The following is a 23,423-nucleotide window of genomic DNA, read 5'->3' on the forward strand; positions in this document are numbered from 1 at the left end:
GACCTTCATTCCTCTCATCTCTAGTGCATATCTCCACCTCTCCAGGGTCTCATCAACCTGCTCCCTACTATCGCTACAGATCACAATGTCATCAGTAAACATCATAGTCCATGGGAACTCCTGTCTAATCTTGTGTATCAACCTGTCCATCACCTTTGCAAAAAAGAAAGGGCTCAGAGCTGATCCCTGATGTAATCCCACTTCCACCTTGAATGCATCCGTCACTCCTACCGCAGACCTCACCACAGTCACACTTTCCTCGTACATATCCTGTACAACTCTTACATTCTTCTCTGCCACTCCCGACTTCCTCATAGTATACCACAATTCCTCTTGAGGCACCCTGTCATATGCTTTCTCCAAGTCCACAAAGATGCAATGCAACTCCTTTTGGCCTTCTCTGTACTTCTCCATCAACACCCTCAGAGCAAACATCGCATCTGTGGTGCTCTATCTTGGCATGAAACCATACTGCTGCTCACTAATCATCACCTCACTTCTTAACCTAGCTTCCACTACTCTTTCCCATAACTTCATGCTGTGGCTCATCAATTTTATCCCCTTGTAGTTACTACAGTCTTGCACATCCCCCTTATTCTTAAATATCGGCACCAGTACACCTCTTCTCCACTCCTCAGGCATCCTCTCACTTTCCAAGATTCCATTAAACAATCTGGTTAAAAACTCCACTGCCATCCCTCCTAAACACCTCCATGCTTCCACAGGTATGTCATCTGGACCAATGGCTTTTCCATTTTTCATTCTCTTCATAGCTGTCCTTACTTCCTCCATGCTAATCCGTTGCACTTCCTGATTCACTATCTCCACATCATCCAACCTCTTCTTTTCATTCATAAGCCTCTCAAAGTACCATTACTTAAAATAGTTTATTATTTTAGTAAATATTACATACCTATGGCTGTGTGAAGCCTGTGTCCAAAGCACTGGAGTATTGTCCAATTTTTAATCTTGTCAGCCTTCTTGATGTTGGCCCCACTGTCTGTTGTGATGGCCACCTGCCTCTGCTCTGTAAGTCCCCAGGAATCGAGTGCTTCCAGCAAGCCTGCAGCAAGTAATTCACCAGTGTGGTCATTTGGAAAATAGCTTGTTTGGAGGCAATAACTTTTCAATAGCCAGTCATCATTTATAAAATGTATCATCAGGGTCAGAAATGGCTCCATAGTTCGACTTGACCACATATCTGCTGTTGTTGAATAGTCTGAGACTGTAGCCACCTCTGCTTGTAACTTCCCTCTGTGTTCTTGGTACAAGTTGGGGATCGCCGTTTGTGACTTGGAATCACATATCTGGGATCCAGTGTCTTGATCATAGCCCTGAATCCGCCTTTCTCCACAGTACTTAACGGAACCATGACTTTGGCTGTATGGATTGTAATGGCGTTGGTTATCTCGATCCACCGCCTGCTTTTTTTGTCGTAGGCAGTACCTCTAGCAAACACGTCTACAAGTGACATCGGACTCGAGTGTCCTCTAGCTTTTTCAGTTTTACCTGAGGACATGGAGGGTGCCAATCTTGGTTCCATACATTCATGGTACTCCAAAGCATATTTGCGGCTAAGGTGGTGCAGCAAATTGCTTGTGTTGCCGCCTCCGGCGACAACTTTAGCTCGACAGCATTTGCAGTAAATAGTTATTTGGGCCACATCCAACCTTTTAAAACCAATGTATCTCCAGACAACAGACACGGCTCCTTTTTTCAGCAAACGTTCTTCTATGTCATCATGTTCAACTTTATCGTCTGCTATAGCTTCAGTTTCGGAATGTTCTCTGTTCATTTTCACCATTCAATACCTCCACTAACTCATGTACTCCGTTGAATGCTTGTTTAGTGGTGTAGCAGTGAGAAAGGTCCCCCCCCCCCCCCCCCTTAAACAGTTTCCCGCTTTGCCACGTTCAGAACGTTGTTTAGGCTATTTAAACCGGTGTAAGAAAAATCCATATCATAACAAAAATAAAAATGGTTTTCATTATGAACCGGTATACCTCCCAGAACTACCATCACCGTCTTTTGTCTTGAAAAAAATTGTGCCGATAAGTAGCAAGCAGTCTGTTATCACATCCCCCCATCGCTGCACAGTTTTCTCAGCTAAAATCTGTTTTCTTGCCTGTTAGTTGCTTAGAGTTGTATAGAGTGAGAAGTCAAGCAAAATGACACCTTTTATAAATACTATATCGTTACTTGGAACACATGCATTTCATGTGTGTTCCGTGTCTACAACAATCTATGTAAACACATCTTTAAAACAGAAACGTTTTTCATGTTTTAGTAATAATTGACAAAATGTAGACATGAAGTGTATAATGTGTGAAGCCTGAAGTCCAAATATCAAATAAACACTTTCACAAAAGCTACAAATACAGTAATCCCTCACTATATCGCGCTTCGACTTTCACAGCTTCACTCTATCGCGGATTTTATATGTAAGCATATCCGCTGCTTCGCGGGTTTCTGCGGACAATGGATCTTTTTACTTCTGGTACTTGCTTCCTCAGTTGGTTTGCCCTGTTGATTTCATACAAGAGATGCTATTGGCAGATGGCTGAGAAGCTACCCAATCAGAGCACGCAGTTAAGTAACTGTGTGCTGCTGATTGGCTCAGCGACAGAGTGCTGCATTAACCAGGAAGTCTCATCTCACTCATTCAGCATTAACGTGCTCCTGCTACTGCTTCAGGGGCTGTGTCCAAGCGCCAACAGAAGATGCAAATGATTGCAGAAAAGGTAAAAGTTTTGGATATGTTGAAGGAAGGGAACAGCTACACCGCTGCAGGACACCATTACAGCATCAATGAGTCCACGATTCTTTTTATTTAAAAGGGAGGAAAAGCATATAAGATCTACGGCCTCAGTGTCCTTTAACCAGGGCGCAAAACGAGTTGCAAGTGGACGTGATAAGGTAGTAGTCTGGATGGAATCTGCTTTAGGGATTTGGATTGAAGAGTGCCGGAAAAAGAACAACGGCGGTGCTAAACAGTCACCTGAAGAGGCTCCTTTAGAAGAGCTGTAACACTATCCTTTGTTGTGCAGTAAAATTAAACTCATCGTTATCGGACAAGTCGTCCTGTCATTGTTGGTGAGTAACCATAATTAATTATCTACGTACAGTACTTATTACATGTACATAGTTTAGTGTCACTGTACACACATTTTACTGTATACAATTTTTCTTGCATTGTACGTATTTATTGCTGGTGGCCTGTCTGTCGTAATGGCTGTAACATATGTGATATTGGAGACGCTCGATATCTTTAAAATAATATTTAGGTTTTACTGTATGTAAACTGTGTTTACATACATAATTTCAACGAATCTTACCTAATATCTAAGAGAATACAAAGGGTTTATGCTGTATAATTGTGCGTGAAATGTTTATAATAGTGTGGGAGAGTTTATAAGGGCTTAAAATATATAAAAATAACCATATGAACATATGGTTTCTACTTTGCGGATTTTCACCTTTCGCAGTGGGTTCTGGAACGCAACCCCCGCGATGGAGGAGGGATTACTGTATAACAGAACAACTCCGCTTATATTCAAGAATATAACTGCAGAAAAAGAACCTGCATTAGGGTGCGACATTGACACCCCTTTGATAAGATCGCTTTGGTGGTGCAATGGTAACAACTGTTGACTGGTAATCAAAATGCCCCCAGTCTGTCAGGATGGGCAAACACACATCCTCCACCCTTACCCAGAGCACTGGTGTGCCATAAGGATGTGTACTAAGACCCCTTCTCTATGCACTCTTCACCCATGACTGTCAACCCATCCACCAATCAAACATTATTGTTAAATTTGCAGATTATACAACTGTCATTGGGCTTGTAATAGACAACAATGAAGCTACATATAGGGAAGAGGTTCAGAATCTGACAGCATGGTGCAACACCAACAACCTGGTCTTAAATACCAAAAGACCAAACAAGTTTTTCTGGACTTTAGAACCACTAAAAAGACCAATCACAGTCCCATAACAATCAATGCAGTTGCTGTGGAGAGATTCCAGCTTTAAGTTTCTAGGAGTCACCATCTCAGAAGACCTGTCCTGGGCTGACAGCAACTTGGCTATAATAGGCAAAGCACAACAACGCCTCTGTTTTCTCTGGAAGCTAAGGAGAGCTGACCTCCCCCAGAAGCTGCTGGTTAATTTCTAGCACTTTAGAGAGCATCTTAACTAACTGCATGATGGCCTGGTACAACAGCTGCACCAAGGCTGCTAAAGAAGCCCTGCAGCGGGTAGTAGAAACAGCAGAGGTCATTACTTGGACTGAACTGCCATCACTCGAACTCTTGTATAAGAATCACTGTGTGAGAAGGGCCAAAAACATTCTCCAGGACAAAACTCATCCTGGAAATTCTTTGTTTGAGCTCCTCCCGTCAGGATGACGCTTTAGGTCAATCTGTGTATGCACAAACAGACTAAAAAATAGCTTTTTCCCATCTGCCATTCACTTTCTGAACTCTGAATCTCCTCAGTCTGAGATCATTTTAATTGAACATGTGCAATATGCTAATTGGTGATGTGCAATATACTAATGTAATACAATATAGAATATGTAATGTTCTATTCATCAACAGGTGCAATAACAATTTATGCTGCTGTACTTTGAGCAATAATAATTTGCTCTGGTTACTTGATCACTTAACACTGTATACGACATATCTGGAATTATTTGACTTTTCTTTAATTGCACCTTGGGGCTGTCACAAAAAGTAATTTTGTTGTGTCACACAATGACAATAAAGTGCTTGAACTTGAACTTGAACTTCACTGGTTCGATCCCGGATGACTTTGTTTTAAGAAGTGAGATGCTCTTATACTTACTATTTTAGAATAAAAACATACATTTAATTTGAGTCTGTAACAGCCACTATACATTTATGATACTTGTAAGGTTAGCTTTTTTTTTTTTTTTATTCAGTTTTATTCTCTCAGTCACGTTCACGATCCCACCCCCCGATCTGAAACTGCTGTTTTCACATAAAAACGTCCTATAACAGAGGTGAACTCAGATGATGACGGGGGTTCTACATCGAGGAAAGAATGCACATCACACTTTTGTCGTCGCTGTACTTTGTGTATGTACACGGGAAGCTCTGCAGTCTACTTGTGATTTTACGCTGTAGGTAGATAAGTAAATTAATCAAGGTAAATAGGGAAGCGTGAACGTGACTGAGAGAATAAAACTGAATTAAAAAAATGCCTCTGAATGGCCGTCACACCAACACTGCCACATGTGCGGGGACTATACTAAGAACATACGCCGTCACTGATTAGTAGTTATCTCTGTCTATGGCCTTTGATATTGGAAAAAGTATTTGTATGGAAGGAAGATCTGGTGCAAAGGCATTAACACTGATGGTAGTGAGGGTGAGCAATCTTCAATCACATTGCTTTACTTTCTGTTGGGACTCCAGGTAGCAAGCTGGATGATAAAGGATGGCAGGGTGTTGCACCACTTTGGATGGGATAGGGTGGTGGTTATGTCAGTCTTAGTCAGGACCTCACCTCTGTCTTTGCCATGGTGGGTTGCCCTACCAGAAAAACATGACTCCTGATGGCTTCACTCAGGGAATCATTGATCACACCAACCACTCCACCACATTTTTTGTGTAGATGCTGACTCAGTGGAGAATTATGGTTATGTCTATAATATTTATTAAGAATATCAATAAAAACACAATATGCAATTCAAAGAACTTAAAAACTTAGATAAATGTATTTTTATAATCATACAATACATATTAAATGGATACTGTATTTAATGTATTTTAAGATGCCATTTTGTTTATATAACTATTACACGGACTGCAGACAATCATGAAGTTTATACATTGTTCAATGTGCCGCTGTGCTCTGTGTATTCAATAAGCTTTCCACTTAGATAACCAGCTTATTCTTATATATACCATACAGTATATATTTTATTTATGTTAGGTCACATTGTTTGTTTTTCCCTTTTATTATACAGTCAGGCTTTTTTTAATTTATTATGGTGTATCAGTCTGTGAGTTAGTATTTCTTTGGCTTTGCCCAGTAAAACACTGAGAAACTTCTTTGTTCAAATAAATGTCTAATGCGAATGGAGAAAAAAATACTATAAGGTCCTTCCATGTCAAATCAACCAATTTTCCAAATATCCCACACACTTTGGACTCAAAAAATTCTGAAAAAAACACCAGGTGTACAAATGTTATCCAGGAGACACCATGTAAAATTATTTTGATGTAAGATCAGGATATAACCAATTTTGTGAGGGATAAGGAGTATCGAATTTGACACTGCTTTATTTTTTCATCAGTTTCACAAGACCATATCTCCAGATCTAAACCAACTAGCAGGTTCAAATTTTGCATACTGGTACCTTTATTGGTATACAGTAATCCCTCCTCCATCGCGGGGGTTGAGTTCCAGAGCCACCCGCGAAATAAGAAAATCCGCAAAGTAGAAACCATATGTTTATATGATTATTTTTATATTGTCATGCTTGGGTCACAGATTTGCGCAGAAACACAGGAGGTTGTAGAGAGACAGGAACGTTATTCAAACACTGCAAACAAACATTTGTCTCTTTTTCAAAAGTTTAAACTGTGCTCCATGACAAGACAGAGATGACAATTCTGTCTCACAATTAAAAGAATGCAAACATATCTTCCTCTTCAAAGGAGTGCGTGTCAGGAGCACAGAATGTCACATAGATAGAGAAAACAATCTCTAGCAAACAAATCAATAGGGCTGTTTGGCTTTTAAGTATGCGAAGCACCGCGGCACAAAGCTGTTGAAGGCGGCAGCTCACATCCCCTCCGTCAGGAGCAGGGAGAGAGAGATAGAGAGAGAGACAGAGTTTGTTTTTCAAGCACAAATCAATACGTGCTCTTCGAGCTTTTAAGTATGCGAAGCACTGTGCAGCATGTCGTTTCAGGAAGCAGCTGCACAAAAGATAGCAACGTGAAGATAATCTTTCAGCCTTTTTAGACGAGCGTCCGTATCGTCTAGGTGTGCGAACAGCCCCCCTGCTTAATCCCCATACGTCAGGATCACAGATAGTCAGCGCAAGAGAGAGAGAAAAGTAAGCAATCTAGCTTCTCAGCCATCTGCCAATAGCGTCCCTTGTATGAAATCAACTGGGTAAACCAACTGAGGAAGCATGTACCAGAAATTAAAAGACCCATTGTCCGCAGAAATCCGCGAACCAGCAAAAAATCCGCGATATATATTTAAATATGCTTACATATAAAATCCGCGATGGAGTGAAGCCGCGAAAGGCGAAGCGCGATATAGCGAGGGATCACTGTAGTATGTAACAAAAAATGCTTGGTTCAGATGACACCACTTGGTAAGAACAGATCTTCAAAAAAGTAAAAAAATATTTTGCATCTTTGGCTTTGCCATGTTTAGGCCCTCAGAAAGCATACTTCTAACTGATACAGCCTGCTGAATTTTTTTTCCATGTTTAGATACCTACACAGGGCTATTCAAAAGGTTATAAACAAATGAGAAACTGCATCAGGGTTTGAGCAGCAGACCTCTCAGATGTGAAAAAATCATTTTGGGTCTAATTTTCAGAACAGCTTAATGCACTATGGGAATGTCCAGAAATTTTTAAAATTATTTTTCCTGTATCCTACATGGTCTCTTCTTTCTCAAAACACAAGTCTTACTTTTCTTATGTGAATCTTTCATTTTTATTTTCCATTCTAACCATAGGTTACATTCACCATTTGTCAGTAATGATAATTATCAAGTTCTTCATCATTAACTTGGTTATAGAATTAATGGAAAAAATAAATGACCGAAGACACATTAAGCACACACATGAACAACAGAGATTTGATTTATTATTAAATACAACACTAGCTATAATGAAATGTTAACATCTGGGTATTGCAGCAGCAGGAATGTGACCCATTTAATTTCTGTATCAATCAAAGTGCAGAGTGTAGGGTATCTTTATCTTTGGGATCAAGATGGTACTGCCTCCCACTGACCATTGTAGATGCACTAATAGATATCAGGATGTCTGATTCCTCTTCACTCTTGTCACAACTCATACCAATCCAATATTTTTCATCGTGCATGTACTCAACAATAGCTTCCAGTAAGACGCTGGTCTGATGTGAGGGACGCATCTGATCCATCATTAGTGTGATCATGAGAGGTCAGGATCTCCGCTGCTGCTTCAGTGGTGAATATTAAATTGGTTAATTGACTGTCTTCACCAGACACCTAGCTGACTTTGAGTTTGCCATCTTCTGTAGTATCTATAGTATTCTCAAGTACCAGGTACTCTTTTGGCCATGGTGAATGACATTATCTGTTCATCAACATGGGATAGAACATTGCCATTTAATATGAAAAAAGTTTGACAACGATAGCTTACTGATGGAAACAATGATTACCATTATTGACAAATGACACATTCAGCGTATGTTTAGGATGGAAAATAAACATGAAAGATTTGCATAGGTAAAGTAAGGTTTGTGTTTTGAGAAAGAAGGGACAATGTCAAATATTTAAAAAAATTGTTTAAAAATTATTTGCACATTCCCACATGCAGTTACAGAGTGCTCTGAAAATGAAATCCAAAATATTTTTTTTGATTTGAGATGTCTGCTGTTCAAACCCTGATACAGTTACTTTTCTCTTTATTGCTTTTTCAGAAAGTCTATATATAGTTATCTGAATAAGGAAAAAAAATTAAAAAGTCGGTGTTGGTTACAAATATGTGTTTCTGAGGCATAAACATAGCTAAGCCAAAAACTCAAATTTAATTTTGGTCAATTTTCAAGGGGCTGCTTTGAACATGCAGGGTCATCTGGACCAAATATTTTAATTTTGTCACATATTATACCAATTAATGTAGCAGTGTGCAAAGTCTAGTGTGCTTGGTGGTTTAGTTCTTGAACTATAGACTTGTGAAATTTGATGAAAAAATCAACATACCCCACCCCTCGGTAAACTGGCTGTATCTTGGAAAGTATTGATCTTACATCAAATAATTTTATAGGGTGCCCCCTGACTAACATTGGTACACCTGGTAACTTTTCCAGAATTTCTTGAGTCTGAAATGCGTAGGCCATTGGTTGATTTGACATGGAATGACCCTATAATGTAGATATTAAAATATTTTAGGTTATGTTCATGTTTTTTCTTTCTTTTTAATTTTCTTGCTTTATAGTCATTCTGGTGTATGTTCAGACCAAAGTATGTGTGTATATTTATTTATTTACTTGTCTATCAATTTGTGCATTTATTTAAAGAGCTTCTCTAAAAAGCCAAATTGCCCCCGGGGGACATCCATCCATCCATCCATCTATCTATTGCCTATAGAAAATAGTCTTTTATTGTTTATCTGTGTTTGTATATATAGAGAAAGGTTTAGTTTAAGTGAAGTTTTCTAAGGGTTAAAAGGTCAAAGGGTGGAATAAAAAACGAAAATGTGGGAAGTGCATTAGTAAAGGGGTGATACAGATAAGTAATGAGCCCAACAGCCGGGAAGCTATTGTGTTTCAATTAACGTGGGGTGTTCTTGCTTTTTGTGGAAGGTACAATTAATTGTTTTTTTGTTATACTGAATAAAGCAAGACAGCACCTATTGTTAATCTGTGGCCCATCTGCATTTCTGCAGAAAGATACAGCAATATCTAGCATGGTTAAAGTTCCTAGTCAAACACTGGTTGTTTTTTGTGCTAAAAGGGTATTAACTTTAAGTTCTAAAAAAGTGTTGCCACACACTGACATTTGAAACCCAACAATCACTGAACACCAGACACACTAGATCACCACATCTGCTAATACGTTAAACCCCAGGACCTATATAAACGTCCATCCATCCATTTTCTAACCCTCTATATCCTAACTACAGGGTCACGGGGGTCTGCTGGAGCCAGTCCCAGCCAACACAGGGCACAAGGCAGGAAACAAACCCCGGGAAGGGCGCCAACCCACCGCAGGGCACGCTTCTATAAACTTTAATCCTCCAAATTTCTGGCTTGAGATAATTGCTACATTCTTCTCTGTAAGCTTTTATCAGGAGTAAAATAATCATTTGTATCATTTGTAACAAAATAATTTGTAATTATTTGTAGATAGATAGATAGATAGATACTTTATTAATCCCAAGGGGAAATTCACATACTCCAGCAGCAGCATACTGATACAGAAAAAAAAAAAAAATTAAATTAAAGAGTAATAAAAATGTAGGTAAAAACAGACAATAACTTTGAATAATGTTAACATTTACCCCCCCGGGTGGAACTGAAGAGTCGCATAGTTTGGGGGAGGAACGATCTCCTCAGTCTGTCAGTGGAGCAGGACAGTGACAGCAGTCTGTCGCTGAAGCTGCTCCTCCGTCTAGTGATGACAGTGTTTAGTGGATGCAGTGGATTCTCCATAATTGATAGGAGCCTGCTGAGCGCCCATCGCTCTGCCACTGATGTCAAACTGTCCATCTCCATGCCTACAATAGAGCCTGCCTTCCTCACCAGTTTATCCAGGCGTGAGGCGTCCTTCTTCTTTATGCTGCCTCCACAGCACATCACTGCGTAGAAGAGGGCATTCGCCACAACCGTCTGATAGAACATCTTATTGCAGATGTTGAAGGACGCCAGTCTTCTAAGGAAGTATAGCCGGCTCTGTCCTCTCTTACACAGAGAATCAGTATTGGCAGTCCAGTCCGATTTATCATCCAGCTGCACTCCCAGGTATTTATAGGTCTGTACCCTCTGCACATAGTCACCTCTGATGATCACGCGGTCCAGGAGGGGCCTGGGCCTCCTAAAATCCACCACCAGCTCCTTAGTTTTGCTGGTGTTCAGGTGTAAGTGGTTTGAGTCGCACCATTTAACAAAGTCCTTGATGAGGTTCCTATACTCCTCCTCCTGCCCACTCCTGATACAGCCCACGATAGCAGTGTCGTCAGTGAACTTTTGCACGTGGCAGGACTCCGAGTTATATTGGAAGTCCGATGTATATAGGCTGAACAGGACCGAAGAAAGTACAGTCCCCTGCGGCGCTCCTGTGTTGCTGACCACAATGTCAGACCTGCAGTTCCCAAGACGCATATACTGAGGTCTGTTTGTAAGATAGTCCACGATCCATGCCACTAGGTATGAATCTACTCCCATCTCTGTCAGCTTGTCCCTAAGGAGCAGAGGTTGGATGGTGTTGAAGGCGCTAGAGAAGTCTAGAAACATAATTCTTACAGCACCACTGCCTCTGTCCAAGTGGGAGAGTGATCGGTGTAGCATATAGATGATGGCATCCTCCGCTCCCACCTTCTCCTGGTATGCAAACTGCAGAGGGTCGAGGGCGTGGCGTACCTGTGGCCTCAGGTGGTGAAGCAACAGCCGCTCCATGGTCTTCATCACATGTGACGTCAGAGCAACAGGCCGGAAGTCGTTCAGCTCACTAGGATGTGATACCTTTGGGACTGGGGTGATACAAGATGTTTTCCAAAGCCTCGGGACTCTCCCCTGTTCCAGGCTCAGGTTGAAGATGCGCTGTAGAGGACTCCTCAGCTCCAACGCACAGGCCTTCAGCAGTCGTGGCGATACTCCATCTGGACCCACTGCTTTGCTGGCACGAAGTCTCCTCAGCTCTTTGCTCACCTGCGCTGCTGTAATTGTGGGTGGGGATGTCTCTCCTATGCTGGAGTCAGCAGAAGGATGGGTGGAGGGTGCAGTACTCAGAGGTGAGAGTGGATTAGGGTGGTCAAACCTGTTAAAGAAGTTGTTCATTTGGTTTGATCTCTTCACGTCTCTCTCGATGGTGGCACCCCGCTTCGAGCTGCAGCCAGTGATGGTCTTCATCCCATCCCACACTTCCTTCATGCTGTTAGTAGGATTTAAAGGACTTCAACCCCAGCAGCCCTCAGGATCACTACACCATAGACTGTTCAGAACTTTTGCACAGGGGTTGCTGGGAAACCACCTGTTAAGTTGGATAATTTAAAAGAGTGCAGAGGAATAGAAAACAGATCACGTTCACATTTTTCTACAAAACTTGAGCAAATCTTTTTGCATTGCCCTTAGAATTTACAATATCGATTATCCTGTAAAGATTAAAACTAATTTGTGAATTGTATCTTTGCTCATTTGATTCAATTTCCTATTAATTTTACTCTGTATTTATTTCCGTACATAATAAAATTACATAAGTTAATGTACATGATTTTATATTATTGTACAGAACAATACAAAATACTACAAAATCTTTCATTGTATGATTTCCTGTGTTATCACTAAGGTGGCTCTGAGGCTAGGCTGATCTGCAGTGGCAATCGGAAGGTTGCCGGTTCTAATCCCGTAAGTGCTAATATGGACTCTGTTCTGTAGGGCCCTTGAGCAAGGCCCTTAACCTGCAATTGCTGAGCGCTTTGAGTAGTGAGAAAAGCACTATATAAATGCAAAGAATTTTATTTATTGTTTTTTAGTTACTTTTTTTAAGTATAATTTACATGGACATACTGTATGGATTATACATGCAGGTTATTTTTTAATAATCAGGGCTGGATTAACACTCTGTGGTTCCCCAGGCCATAAGCACCTCTGGTGCTCATATATACATACATGGAAATAAATTAAATGCATTTATTTCACTCTACAACTAAATCCATTTAATCAGCCAGTATTAAAAACTATTTTTCAAAAGACAGATCCCTGACAGGAATTTGTGTATTTAATCCTATTTGGTAATAATTTATGAATCACAATCTCTCTGTTCTTTCCAATCACCACAAAATTAGTGTCTTTAATGTTTTAAAAAATGTATTTAAGGAGCTTTATCCAGTTTGTTTTGCCCAAAAATAGAATTGAACAAAATATGGCCTAGGCACTTCCTTTGTATTATCCACCTTAATATGAGGTTACAAGAATGTCAGTTTGTCTGCCTCTGTGTCCAACTGGTTGCTATATCTCTTGTCATTCCAAAGATTGTGCATTACAAATATTTTTAACATTTTTATAAACTAGGGGGATTTTCCCCCTGCTTGCTTCGCTCACCCATCCCCAGGGCGCGCTACACGCCAGCCATGTCACATATCTGCTAATCGTGTTGTGAAGAGGGGGGCTGAACGCACGCTAAGGAGATGCGGTCGCATCTGCTGCTGGCCTGCTGCGTGATCTGCATGTTGCGCAGTGCTTCGAACATTTAAAAGCCTGTACGGCAGCTGTCCTTTTGTCTCACTGCCTTGTCTCACTGGACGTTAAAGTGTCTCCGAGAACATCACGTCTCGTCTCCTTCCAAGCCTTCCAGGATTTTTTTTTTTAATAATAGAGAGATATTATAGTCAAGATATAAACTATCCACAGAATAAGGCAGTGCAGAATGCATTTTAGTTGTCTATACAAAAGAACAACAAGAAAATAGCCAAAGGACAAATTGTCTTAAGATACTTGCTGAATACTGTATCTGCTTCCCTTAATTGATTTGTCTAGTCTACAGAAACACTGCATGGGGTTCTGCTGCTGATCATCAGTCAAAGCCTGGCATCCATCATCATCAGACAGAATAATGTTGATCAGTTGCTTATGTGCAGTTGTGTCACTTCCACTCGAAATATCAAAACATCAGATGACCTTCCAGACCTGGCCATGCTAATGTTAGTTTCTTCCCTACTAAATCCTGATGGTTGTGAGGCTTCAGCATTTCTAATAAGAAAACAGTGATTTCAGCACAGTTTGTAGTGCAACTACATTTCTAGAGTTTTTGTTTTTTTTGTTTTCCTTTGGGCATACCCATCAAGCCAGGTGTTCTCAACTTTCTTTTTCTGAGGGCAGCAGCATTTGTGTCAACAAGATAAGTGGACCACAAAATAAGAAATCAATGTTTCCTTAAAAAGTATACCAAATGTTAAGTGTACAAGTAAAATAACTATGTTTCCCTTGTAATAGCACGAATATTGGTTTAATAATTTTTCAATTAGATTTTCTTTAAAACTACCAATGAAGACAAGCACTGTTCAAAAAGAAATGAGAATACATCTTTGTAATTAGTAAGAACATAAAAAAGAAACCCAACCCTACTTGATTAATTAATAATACAAAAATACTGTCAATAATTTACTTGAATAGCTTTCTACATAAAATTGTTAACTTTTCGATAATTCCAAATGCTTAAATCAGTGGGTTTTCTGATGCTGCCTAGGGAAGATTAATTTGTATGGTCACAAATGGGACATAATCGGCCACATCTGCATTTCCTAATATATAAACATGAGTCAATAAATGGTTACTATACTCACCCACTGGACTGAATATAGTCTTTACTCTTTTTTTAATGCACTATTTATTCCAGAAGTGTAAGACTATGAAGGATTGTCTACAGACTGGAGTTTGACACAAAAGCTTACAATAGAAGAATGTCCGTAATTTCAGTTTCTTTAGAGACAGTTTCATGATATTTTTATACAAAAAAAACCCAAAAAAGCTCATAGGTAAACAAATGAGGATCAACTGAGGAATGGGACTGGACTGCAACTTATAAACAGTCAGGCAAACCTCTGCGATAAGAATCTTGATTGTGAGTGATCTGAAAAAAATTGTACCCATGATATTTGAAACTCTTCTTAGATGTGAAGCACTATTAAGGTATCCTCAAATGTTGTAATAAGCTGATCTAATAGATACATCTTATGAGAAAATTACAAGCCTTTCTAAACATAAATGTGCAGATGAGTGATTGATGCAAATGATTTATGATTGTGTACCAGTAACATCCAGGAGCTTGTGTGTGCTGTATATCCAAAAAGGATAGAATACAAGAATGTTTATGCTTCCCAGGTTTAGAACTCCTGCACTAAGCTGATGTCAGGCCACTTTGCTCGTAACTAGTTCCACCACAGATGATACATAAAGTGGGTGTCTAACGAGTGAATGCAAATGAGACAACACATGCAGCCATCAAAATGCTTGCGAGTCCAGTTTTTCCTTTTTAGGTTTTTTGCTGCAGCAGGTGCACCCCATTGTCCCGGTGCCAACCTAACTGCCCCTGTATTTAATACAGCCCTGGTGATAATCTGAGCACTTCCAGGCCACTGCAGCTTTTTTTTTTGAGCAAAGTAGGTGCCAGGAAATTTTTCGGTTACACTATAGGTAAATATATATTTTGAAAGTGCAATGCAGGGTGATGAACTTGATCTGAGTGCAGTGCTTATTAATGTGTATCTGGTTCCTATTGCATGCCATGTTGCAATCAGAGCTCCTCTTCAGGTCAATGAGCGTACAAGCCTGCTGGATTCCTTGTGTATCCACAGCTTGGACCTTAATGATACCAGCAAGGGATGAGTCCAGCAAGACCTGATGCTGCTCCTACTGCTGCACCAACTGGAAGCACCAGTTAATCACATTGCCTGTAGTTTTATTATTAATAATAAGATAGTACATGGCCTCATCAATGACATGGTTGGCTGAGTATCTGGTGAGGAGGCTGTAAGGGTGCAACATCTAAAGCAGTCCTTTGCACTATGTCTATAGTGTATGGTGTTTAAAATGCCAGTCGATCCCATCGCAGTAGTAGGGAATGTCTGGGGACAGGTGTTCTTGTCCATTGGTTTGCTGCAAATGGAGTTTCTGGAACTTAACCGTCATATGTGCATCTCTGAGCATAGTTGCATAGTTTTGTAAAAGAAATGGACCTGTTTGTGGAGTTGCATCCATTGAGTGGTGTGGAGTCATGGAGATTCCTGTATGCGGCACTCAGCATTTTGGCTCATTCTTTGTGGTTTGCAGAGCAGCACAAATACAGCACCTGCACAGAATCTCATACTACTTTTTTGAATGCTTTCCTTATCAGTGATTTTGAGGCAATCGTGAAAGATAAGCTCTTGACCTTTGTGCAAAAGCCTTCACAGAGTCTCAGTGTCTTTGTCTTTGAATTCTGTGTGGTGTACCTTAAAGTGATGACCCAACATATGCGAAGAGCAGATTTTATGATGTGTTCTCAATGCAACTAACCCTCGTGTAGCTGCTGTTGGTGGTTCCCAAGTGAATAAGGACTGGGCTGCAATCACAGTTAGCAGAGTCTGCAGGGGTGATGTGCATCATGATGCTCCCTTTCCTAAACCACAAGGGAAAGCCTCAGCTGAACCCTGTACCAATGTCACCATGGTGTTAGCCATCTTTTCCCTCTAAGTGATACCTGTTGGGTGCAAGGTGTTGTGAGCAAAGTGGTCATAGATACTGGTAGCACTCTTACCCTAATACAAAATAGCTTGTGAGAAAAGCTTAAATTGTCTCATTAGCTACTTATGGGATATGATAAAATGATGGGAGGGTACCTCAGAAAAAGTGCAAGGTTCAATAAGACTGTACATAGAATGCACTGGGTGACTGATGTGATTGCCCAAACAAATTGCCTCTTGACAATGCATTATTGTTTAAAATGGACTTGTTAATTTTAGTAGGGCTTACTGTGTACCTGCTGTGAATGGATCATGAGTTGCCTTGGTTGGGGGGAGGGTGGCTTGATGGTAAGTGACATCTATCGGTTTGAGTGGAAGGCTCGTCAAGGTTCTGGTTTGACCTAATTTGAATTACTGCTTTGTGCAATAGGACGACTAGACTGGCCAGTTACTAAAGGGTGTTCTCAAACTCATTCAATCCATGCTTAGGGCCCTATGGAATTCATTTTATTTTTTCACAAATTCCGTTTTATTTTTTTTTTACTTTTCCTTGATTCGGATTTTTGGGTTTTTATGTTTTTTTTAGTATAAGTAGCAACAGCTACAACAAAACAAACAATAATGAAATGGCACTTTACATTCCTTTTAATGAAACAGCACAGTAGCACAACTGAATCTTATTTTGCAGTTCCATCCATCAGGTAGGAGCCCAGATCCTCCATGATGCTGTATGCTGAGACTGCAGTAGGACAGTGAGTGCCCTCCAGAATTTTAAGAACTGTCACTAGTTTGATTCATCCTTCTGAGATGAAGGTTAACTTCACTTTTAGGGTCTAGTATATTTATTACAGCCTGAGCTGATGTGTTCTCGGCCAAAAAGAACTTTTTTGTAGAGGTGAATATGTTCAGCGTGGTACCCTACTGATTCGAACCAACTATTCCACTTGGTGTTTCCTGCCTCAGGGGTTCCTGGCAGGCTTCTTGAAGAAGGCAGACTTTACCCACATCACTAGTGATGCAGCCTCACTAAAATGTTTATAGTGCTGCCAGGTCTCTCCCACCAAACTGATGACATGACACAAGCAAGTTGAATGTACACTGTTAGGCATAACCCCTTTTAAAACTTCCTGGTATGCTTTCAGACAGTATGATGCATTGTCTGTAACTACTGCTAAAATGTCATTAAGATTCAGCTGGTTGTTGTGAAGGAACTGAAGTGTTACCTGTGAAAAGTTGGAAAGTTGCAGCTCTCCATAAAGATAACATCTGCCAAAAAGTATTGGTCTTCAGTACCTACAATTGTAATTATGTTAATTATTTCTAATGATGGCAGCACGGGGGCGCAGTGGGTAGCACTGCTGCCTTGCAGTAAGGAGACCTGGGTTCTCCCCGTGTCTGCGTAGGTTTCGTCCGGGTACTTCAGTTTCCTCCCACAGTCCAAAGACATGCAGGTTAGGTGCATTGGCGATTGTAAATTGTCCTTAGTGTGCCCTGCGGTGGGCTGGTGCCCTGCCTGGGGTTTGTTTCCTGCCTTACGCCCTGTGTCCCCTGGGATTGGCTCCAGCAGACCCCTGTGACCCTGTAGTTAGGATATAGCGGGTTGGATGATGGATGGATGGATGGATAATGGATGGATGGATTTCTAATGATTCTTAAACCTTAAATGTTTACAAATTGAAAACGTGCATCATTACATCTGTATCTTCATCTACTGCATATCTTAAAATTATTAATTACAGTACAAAGCAAAAGCCAACTAATCTGCAAGACGCTAAATCTGGGAATTAAACAGAAAAAAAGAGAGACCCACTTTTAAGGGCTTGTTGCATCTGAGAAGAAACCTGGTCTTCTGTCCAGGTTTGTAGACGCCAATTTTATAATGGAAGAGTCAAATGTGGACCTTGCATGCCTTGTCACCGCTAGGCGAAACATTTATTAAATCCAGAAACATCGTTGTTAATTTTTAAAAGGGCACCTGTTAACAACCAGTGCTGTTCACTAATAACATTTTCTATGGGAAAGACTGTTAATACCGGTTAAATATAATTTCATGCACAATTAGAACTGCCTACATAAAAGAATTACCATGCAGACAAATGTTTACTCACCTATCACTATGTTGAGAACTGTGGGGTCTCGGCTATCAGTGGTTTCATCAACTGCAACATAAATTTTATTGCCACGGCGTCCATATGTGGTTCAAAGACACGGGGCAAATGAGTTTGATGAAGACTGCTCTCATTTTCTGGCAGTGCACCTTCTGGTTTACAATGCTTAATAAAGAAAAGACGCATCTTCGTCATTTTTCGAGCAGTATGTCTGACTCGCATGGCCACAAAGACATCCACAAACCGGCATTTTGCATCTGATGATTTTGTTATTTTGTCTATTGTTACCTGAAGGGGAACATTTTTTGATCTTAATTTCTCATTGTTCTTGAGATGGGTTTTGGATTTGACATGGTCATTGCAAGTATATTTTCATGTCCAGTCTATGGTATGCTGGCAAAACTTGCAGAAAAGTTGTTCTCCAGATTCGTAAAAGTTGCTGGGATATTGTTGTGCCCTCACTTTTGCAGTTAAGCTTGTGTTTCGTAGTTTTTTCTACGTAGTTAGGGTATCTGATACAGCTCGCTTCAACATTTCTGTCTCAGGCAGCTAACTAATCCGTGTGCCTTTAACGAGAAAACATACAGGAAACTCATGCACAAACAGATAGAGGCAAGACTGAATTTCTATGAAGAATTGCGTTTGCTTGAAAAACAACAAACTAGAAAATAGTATATGAATGATAGAACTACAGATTATTCAATTGTTTAATTTATTGGGAAGTTTTGTAACAGTCACCCCTTCAGTCTCTAAATTCCGCACATTTCCATTTTTAAATTTAAAATCTGTTTTTATGCATTAATCCCGTGATTCTGTCTGTGTTTTCCACATCGCGGAAATCATAGGGCCCTACATGCTTAGGAGTTGGCCTTCGGTGTGGATGGACAAATTGGGTTGAAGTAAGGTGGTGTGTTATCAGTTCGACACTGTCAGCCAAGTCCCTGATCGCAAAAGGAGGGTTTACGTTTGAAAAGAAGAGTAATCAGGGAGTGGGTTAACCAGATGTTGATTAAGCATTTCACTTCACTTGACTTCACCATTGGCTGGACCACTGATGCTCATGCAAAAGTCAAATGGGTGCTACTGATTCCATGATACAAAAAATTTGATTAGTTGTTTAAATAAAATAGTACTTCCAGTTGAGTAAAATCTTTTCAAATTTCATATTTGCTTGCTTTTTAACATTTTAAATATCTATACAAAATTTGAATCATCTGTCTGTATTTATAACTATAGTTTACTTGAAAAGTTGCGAAAGTATTCATTTAAAGTACCTAGAAGTGGCCCAAAAGTTGATAGGATTCCTTATTTTTGGTATAAAGCAGGTGTATAAAATCTCATTGACTGAGGTCAAAGCGTTTGAGTTATTGTGTTTATACACAGACACACAGACAGACATAATTTCAAAAATGGTATTTTTGGACTCAAGAAGGTCTGAAACGTAAAGATTCCTCAAAATCTCAAGGTCAAATTTTTTCATGATGCCTGTGCTTTCTCTATACTGTGTATACAAGAGAGTGATAAAAATCTCAAGTATTTGAACAATACAGTATCTTAAAGCAACTTCACAAATAAATGGAAATTCAAGCCTATTGTGGAAAGCCCAGTGCCCCAGGAGGTAGAAAGTCTTGAGTGCTTCCTGGGGAGAGTTGTTTTGTTCCTCAAGTTCATTTCAAGATTCATTGACATTTGGAACTCCCTTTTTCTACCTGCTGAGGAAGGGGCCTATTTGGGAGCAGTCGCATATGTTCCAAAACTCATTCAACTCTTTGAAGAAAGCATTGTCATCACCGTCAGTATTGGTGCAGCCAAATCCATCTTTAATTTTTCAAGTCCATACAAAGGTCTCCCCATTTAAAATCCATTTTAAAACCTATTTTTAACAGTGTAAATCTAAGTGCCTCAGGGCCATTAAAATTTTGTGTTGTCATTAGTTTTTGTTGTTGTTATAATTTTGCCACTGTTGTGTCTTTGTGGTGGTATTGTAAGTAGAATTACCTTTCCACACTGCATTTAACACCATTGAGCCTGGTACATTCATTGAGCTAAATTCCATGCTAGACAGATACACTAATAGTAGTAATACAAGAAATTGGTAGTGTAAAGTACATTATGGCAATTGGCAAGATAGGCTATGGTTATATTAAATATAATTTGTTTGAAATGGGTTGCATAATATACAAGAAAAATATTGTTTAGCACAAATGCCCTGATATTTACTCTTTAGGTATACTGAATTATTTAAGTTTAATCACTGATGTATAAGCCAGTTGTTTTGTGTGTGTTGCACTAATTAATGCAGAATGTATACCATTTTATTGCAATGAAGGAAAATAGTCAATTATAATATGTACAAATTGAAACTTTTACTAAACATTCCTGTTATATTTTTTCTCTACAGACAAATTATTTTTACCAGGTTTATATTATTTGTTTTCTACTAGGGCAGGGGTAGGCAACGTCGGTCCTGGTGAGCCGCAGTGGCTACAGGTTTTCATTCCAACCCAATTGCTTAATTAGAAACCAATCATTGCCAATCTCAGACCTTATTTAATTTTATGGCTTGTTAGTCTGTGCAATGTAAGGCTTTTATATCGTAGACTTTTTTCCTTTCCAAGGATATCATCCAAATGATTTGAAGCCTAAAACAGATCATTTTCAGTCTGTCACATTTTTCTATTAAGTGTTTTATTAAATCAAACCGTGCATGATGAACACACACAGATGTAATTGCAAAAAAGCTAGCTGGAGAACTGCTGGCTGCTTTGTCTTTTACATCTTATTGCTAATAAGGAGCAATTAAAACACTGAATGCAGCAGTTTAAGATTGAAATAAGCAATTAAGGTTGGAGAACCTTAACAAGCGAGACCACTAAAATGAAGCATTAAAATGTCACTTAAGCAATATGTGCTTCATCAGCAATAATTGAGTTCTCGTTAAGGAACTGGGTTGGAACAAAAACCTGCACATACTGTGGCACTCCAGGACCGACGTTGCCTACCCCGTACTAGGGTACTATATGCCAGCTATCAAAATTTTTAATGTTCTGTCTTTGTAATACAATAATAGTTTGAAAATATGTTATTAAAGCAAATGTTCTTATTTGGCTACACTTTAGAAGTTACTAAATGAAGTTCAAATAAGGATGGCAAATATGCAGTCAAAGGAGAAAGTCAAAGGGAAAAAGATTCTTATAGAACAGATTGATGACACCAACAAAGAAAAAATATCAGGTAATTTAGATTTAACTTTTGAGATGTGAGGTCTTAGTTTTGTTGTTTTTTTTTTTTTTTGTTAGTTTGTTTTTAAGCACTAATGGATTCAGTTACATGAAATGCGTAATCTTCAGCTTCATAGGAAAATTAAGCATATGGTAGATTGCATGTTTATTATCAATTGATCTAAACAGAATGTGCTTTTTTTCAAGTTTTTACATTTCAAAGGAGTTGGTTTGCGTCTTATGATGACAGCTTTCAAAGTGACAACAGTGTTCAAACGTAATGCTTTCATATATTACAACACAATATTTTACAACCTGCTTAATTCAATTCATGGTCTCAGTAGTGCATGTAACATTCTGGAATATAGATTATTTTGATTAATAAAATCAATTGTCAGTCAGCAGGTTATTGATTTTATTAAATCAAATGGAAGTAATTTATTTAATTATATTGGCATTATATCAGCATTGTAAGCCCAAATAAAGGATGGAACACCACACATTTTATATACAGCATTTTACATACTTTAAATGTTATAGTAATCAGGTAAATGGAGTAATAATCAGGTTCATTGAAGTCATCAATGCTTTTTATACTAATTAGGACTTTGAGGTGTCAAAATCATTTCACATTCACATTTCACTTATCTTACCTCATCCTTTATTGTATGCATTTTATCTTTTGATGGCTGTGCAGAACTGAATTATGAATTATAATCAAAATTTAATCCAGAACATCTTTTATAAATGTTGTTTTATTCAAAATCAGTTATTTTGTCTATTGCTACCAGAATGTTAGGTTCCATATTGTAGGACAAAGTTTGCATTGTCAATTCTTTCATGCCTTTGTGGTACACTAGGCCTGTTAAGAAAGCAGATTTAACAGGGATGCAGGCATCAGGCTGCACAAAACCCCCACTTGTATTTCAAACTAAGTACCTGAACTCTAGCTTGTACCAGGATCTGCCTGTACAGTGGAACCTCGGTTCACGACCATAATTCATTCCAAACCTCTGGTCGTAAACCGAAGCAATTTCCCCCATAGGATTGTATGTAAATACAATTAATCCGTTCCAGACCGTACGAACTGTATGTAAATATATATTTTTTTAAAGATTTTTAAGCACAAATATAGTTAATTACTCCATAGAATGCACAGTGTAATAGTAAACTAATGTAAAAACATTGAATAACACTGACACAAACTTCCAGGCTCCCTGCTCAGCTGCACGAGCAGGCTCGCTCGCTCTCAGCAACACGCAAGCCCCCTCTCTCTCTCTTATCAGCACGCGAGACCACTCTCTCTCTCTCTCTCAGCAACATGCGAGCCCGCTCTCTCTCTCTCTGTAACATTGCAGCAGTTCGCGCTATAGCCTTGCAACCGATCGCTGTATAAACACTTTTTTTTAATGAGTTTTAAGCACAGGGGGAAAAAAGGAACATTTCAACAAATCCGAACTTTATTTAAAAACCAACCACAAGCAACCAAGAAAGTAACATTTACAGGAGTTTGCGCTATAGCCTTACAACCGATTGCTGTATAAACACTTTTTTTGTTAATGAGTTTTAAGCACAAGGGGAAAAAAAGGAACATTTGAAAAATCTGTAATACAAAAAACTAACCGTAAACCACCAAGAAAACTAACCTTGCATGAGTCGAGGTCTGGCATGAAGTGAGGAGAAAATGGGTAGACAGGAGGTTATAGTTTTGAGGGAGAGTCTGGCTCCGCGATGGAGGGATGTTTTCCTTTAGGTGTTTTCTCTCTTGTGATTTCTTGGGTTTCTGGTGTTTTTAGCTGTTTAGCTGGTGGGAGCGAAAGCCTCATGCAGCCATTCCAAAAACAAAGTCCGTGTGACCTAACCCTTCGTGTTTGCCCTCCACATCACTGGCAGTCTGGCTTTGTTTACATTGTGCTGCTTGAAAGCAGGAGTGTTCTCAAATTGGTAAATGAG

General features: G+C 39.4%; 1 protein-coding gene across 3 annotated transcripts in view; it reads left to right on the forward strand.

The window, feature by feature from the left end:
• LOC114663726 (sperm-associated antigen 1-like) overlaps positions 1-23,423 on the forward strand; it is a 121,422-nt gene that overhangs the window by 58,060 nt on the left and 39,939 nt on the right. For all 3 annotated transcript variants that reach the window (XM_051935497.1, XM_028817648.2, XM_051935498.1), the window contains exon 10: positions 21,369-21,483. In XM_051935497.1, the coding sequence (XP_051791457.1) occupies positions 21,369-21,483 (115 nt within the window). The remainder of the gene's footprint in view (positions 1-21,368; positions 21,484-23,423) is intronic.

Source organism: Erpetoichthys calabaricus, chromosome 13 (genome assembly GCF_900747795.2).
Source record: "Erpetoichthys calabaricus chromosome 13, fErpCal1.3, whole genome shotgun sequence".
In the NCBI taxonomy this organism is placed as follows: domain Eukaryota; kingdom Metazoa; phylum Chordata; class Cladistia; order Polypteriformes; family Polypteridae; genus Erpetoichthys; species Erpetoichthys calabaricus.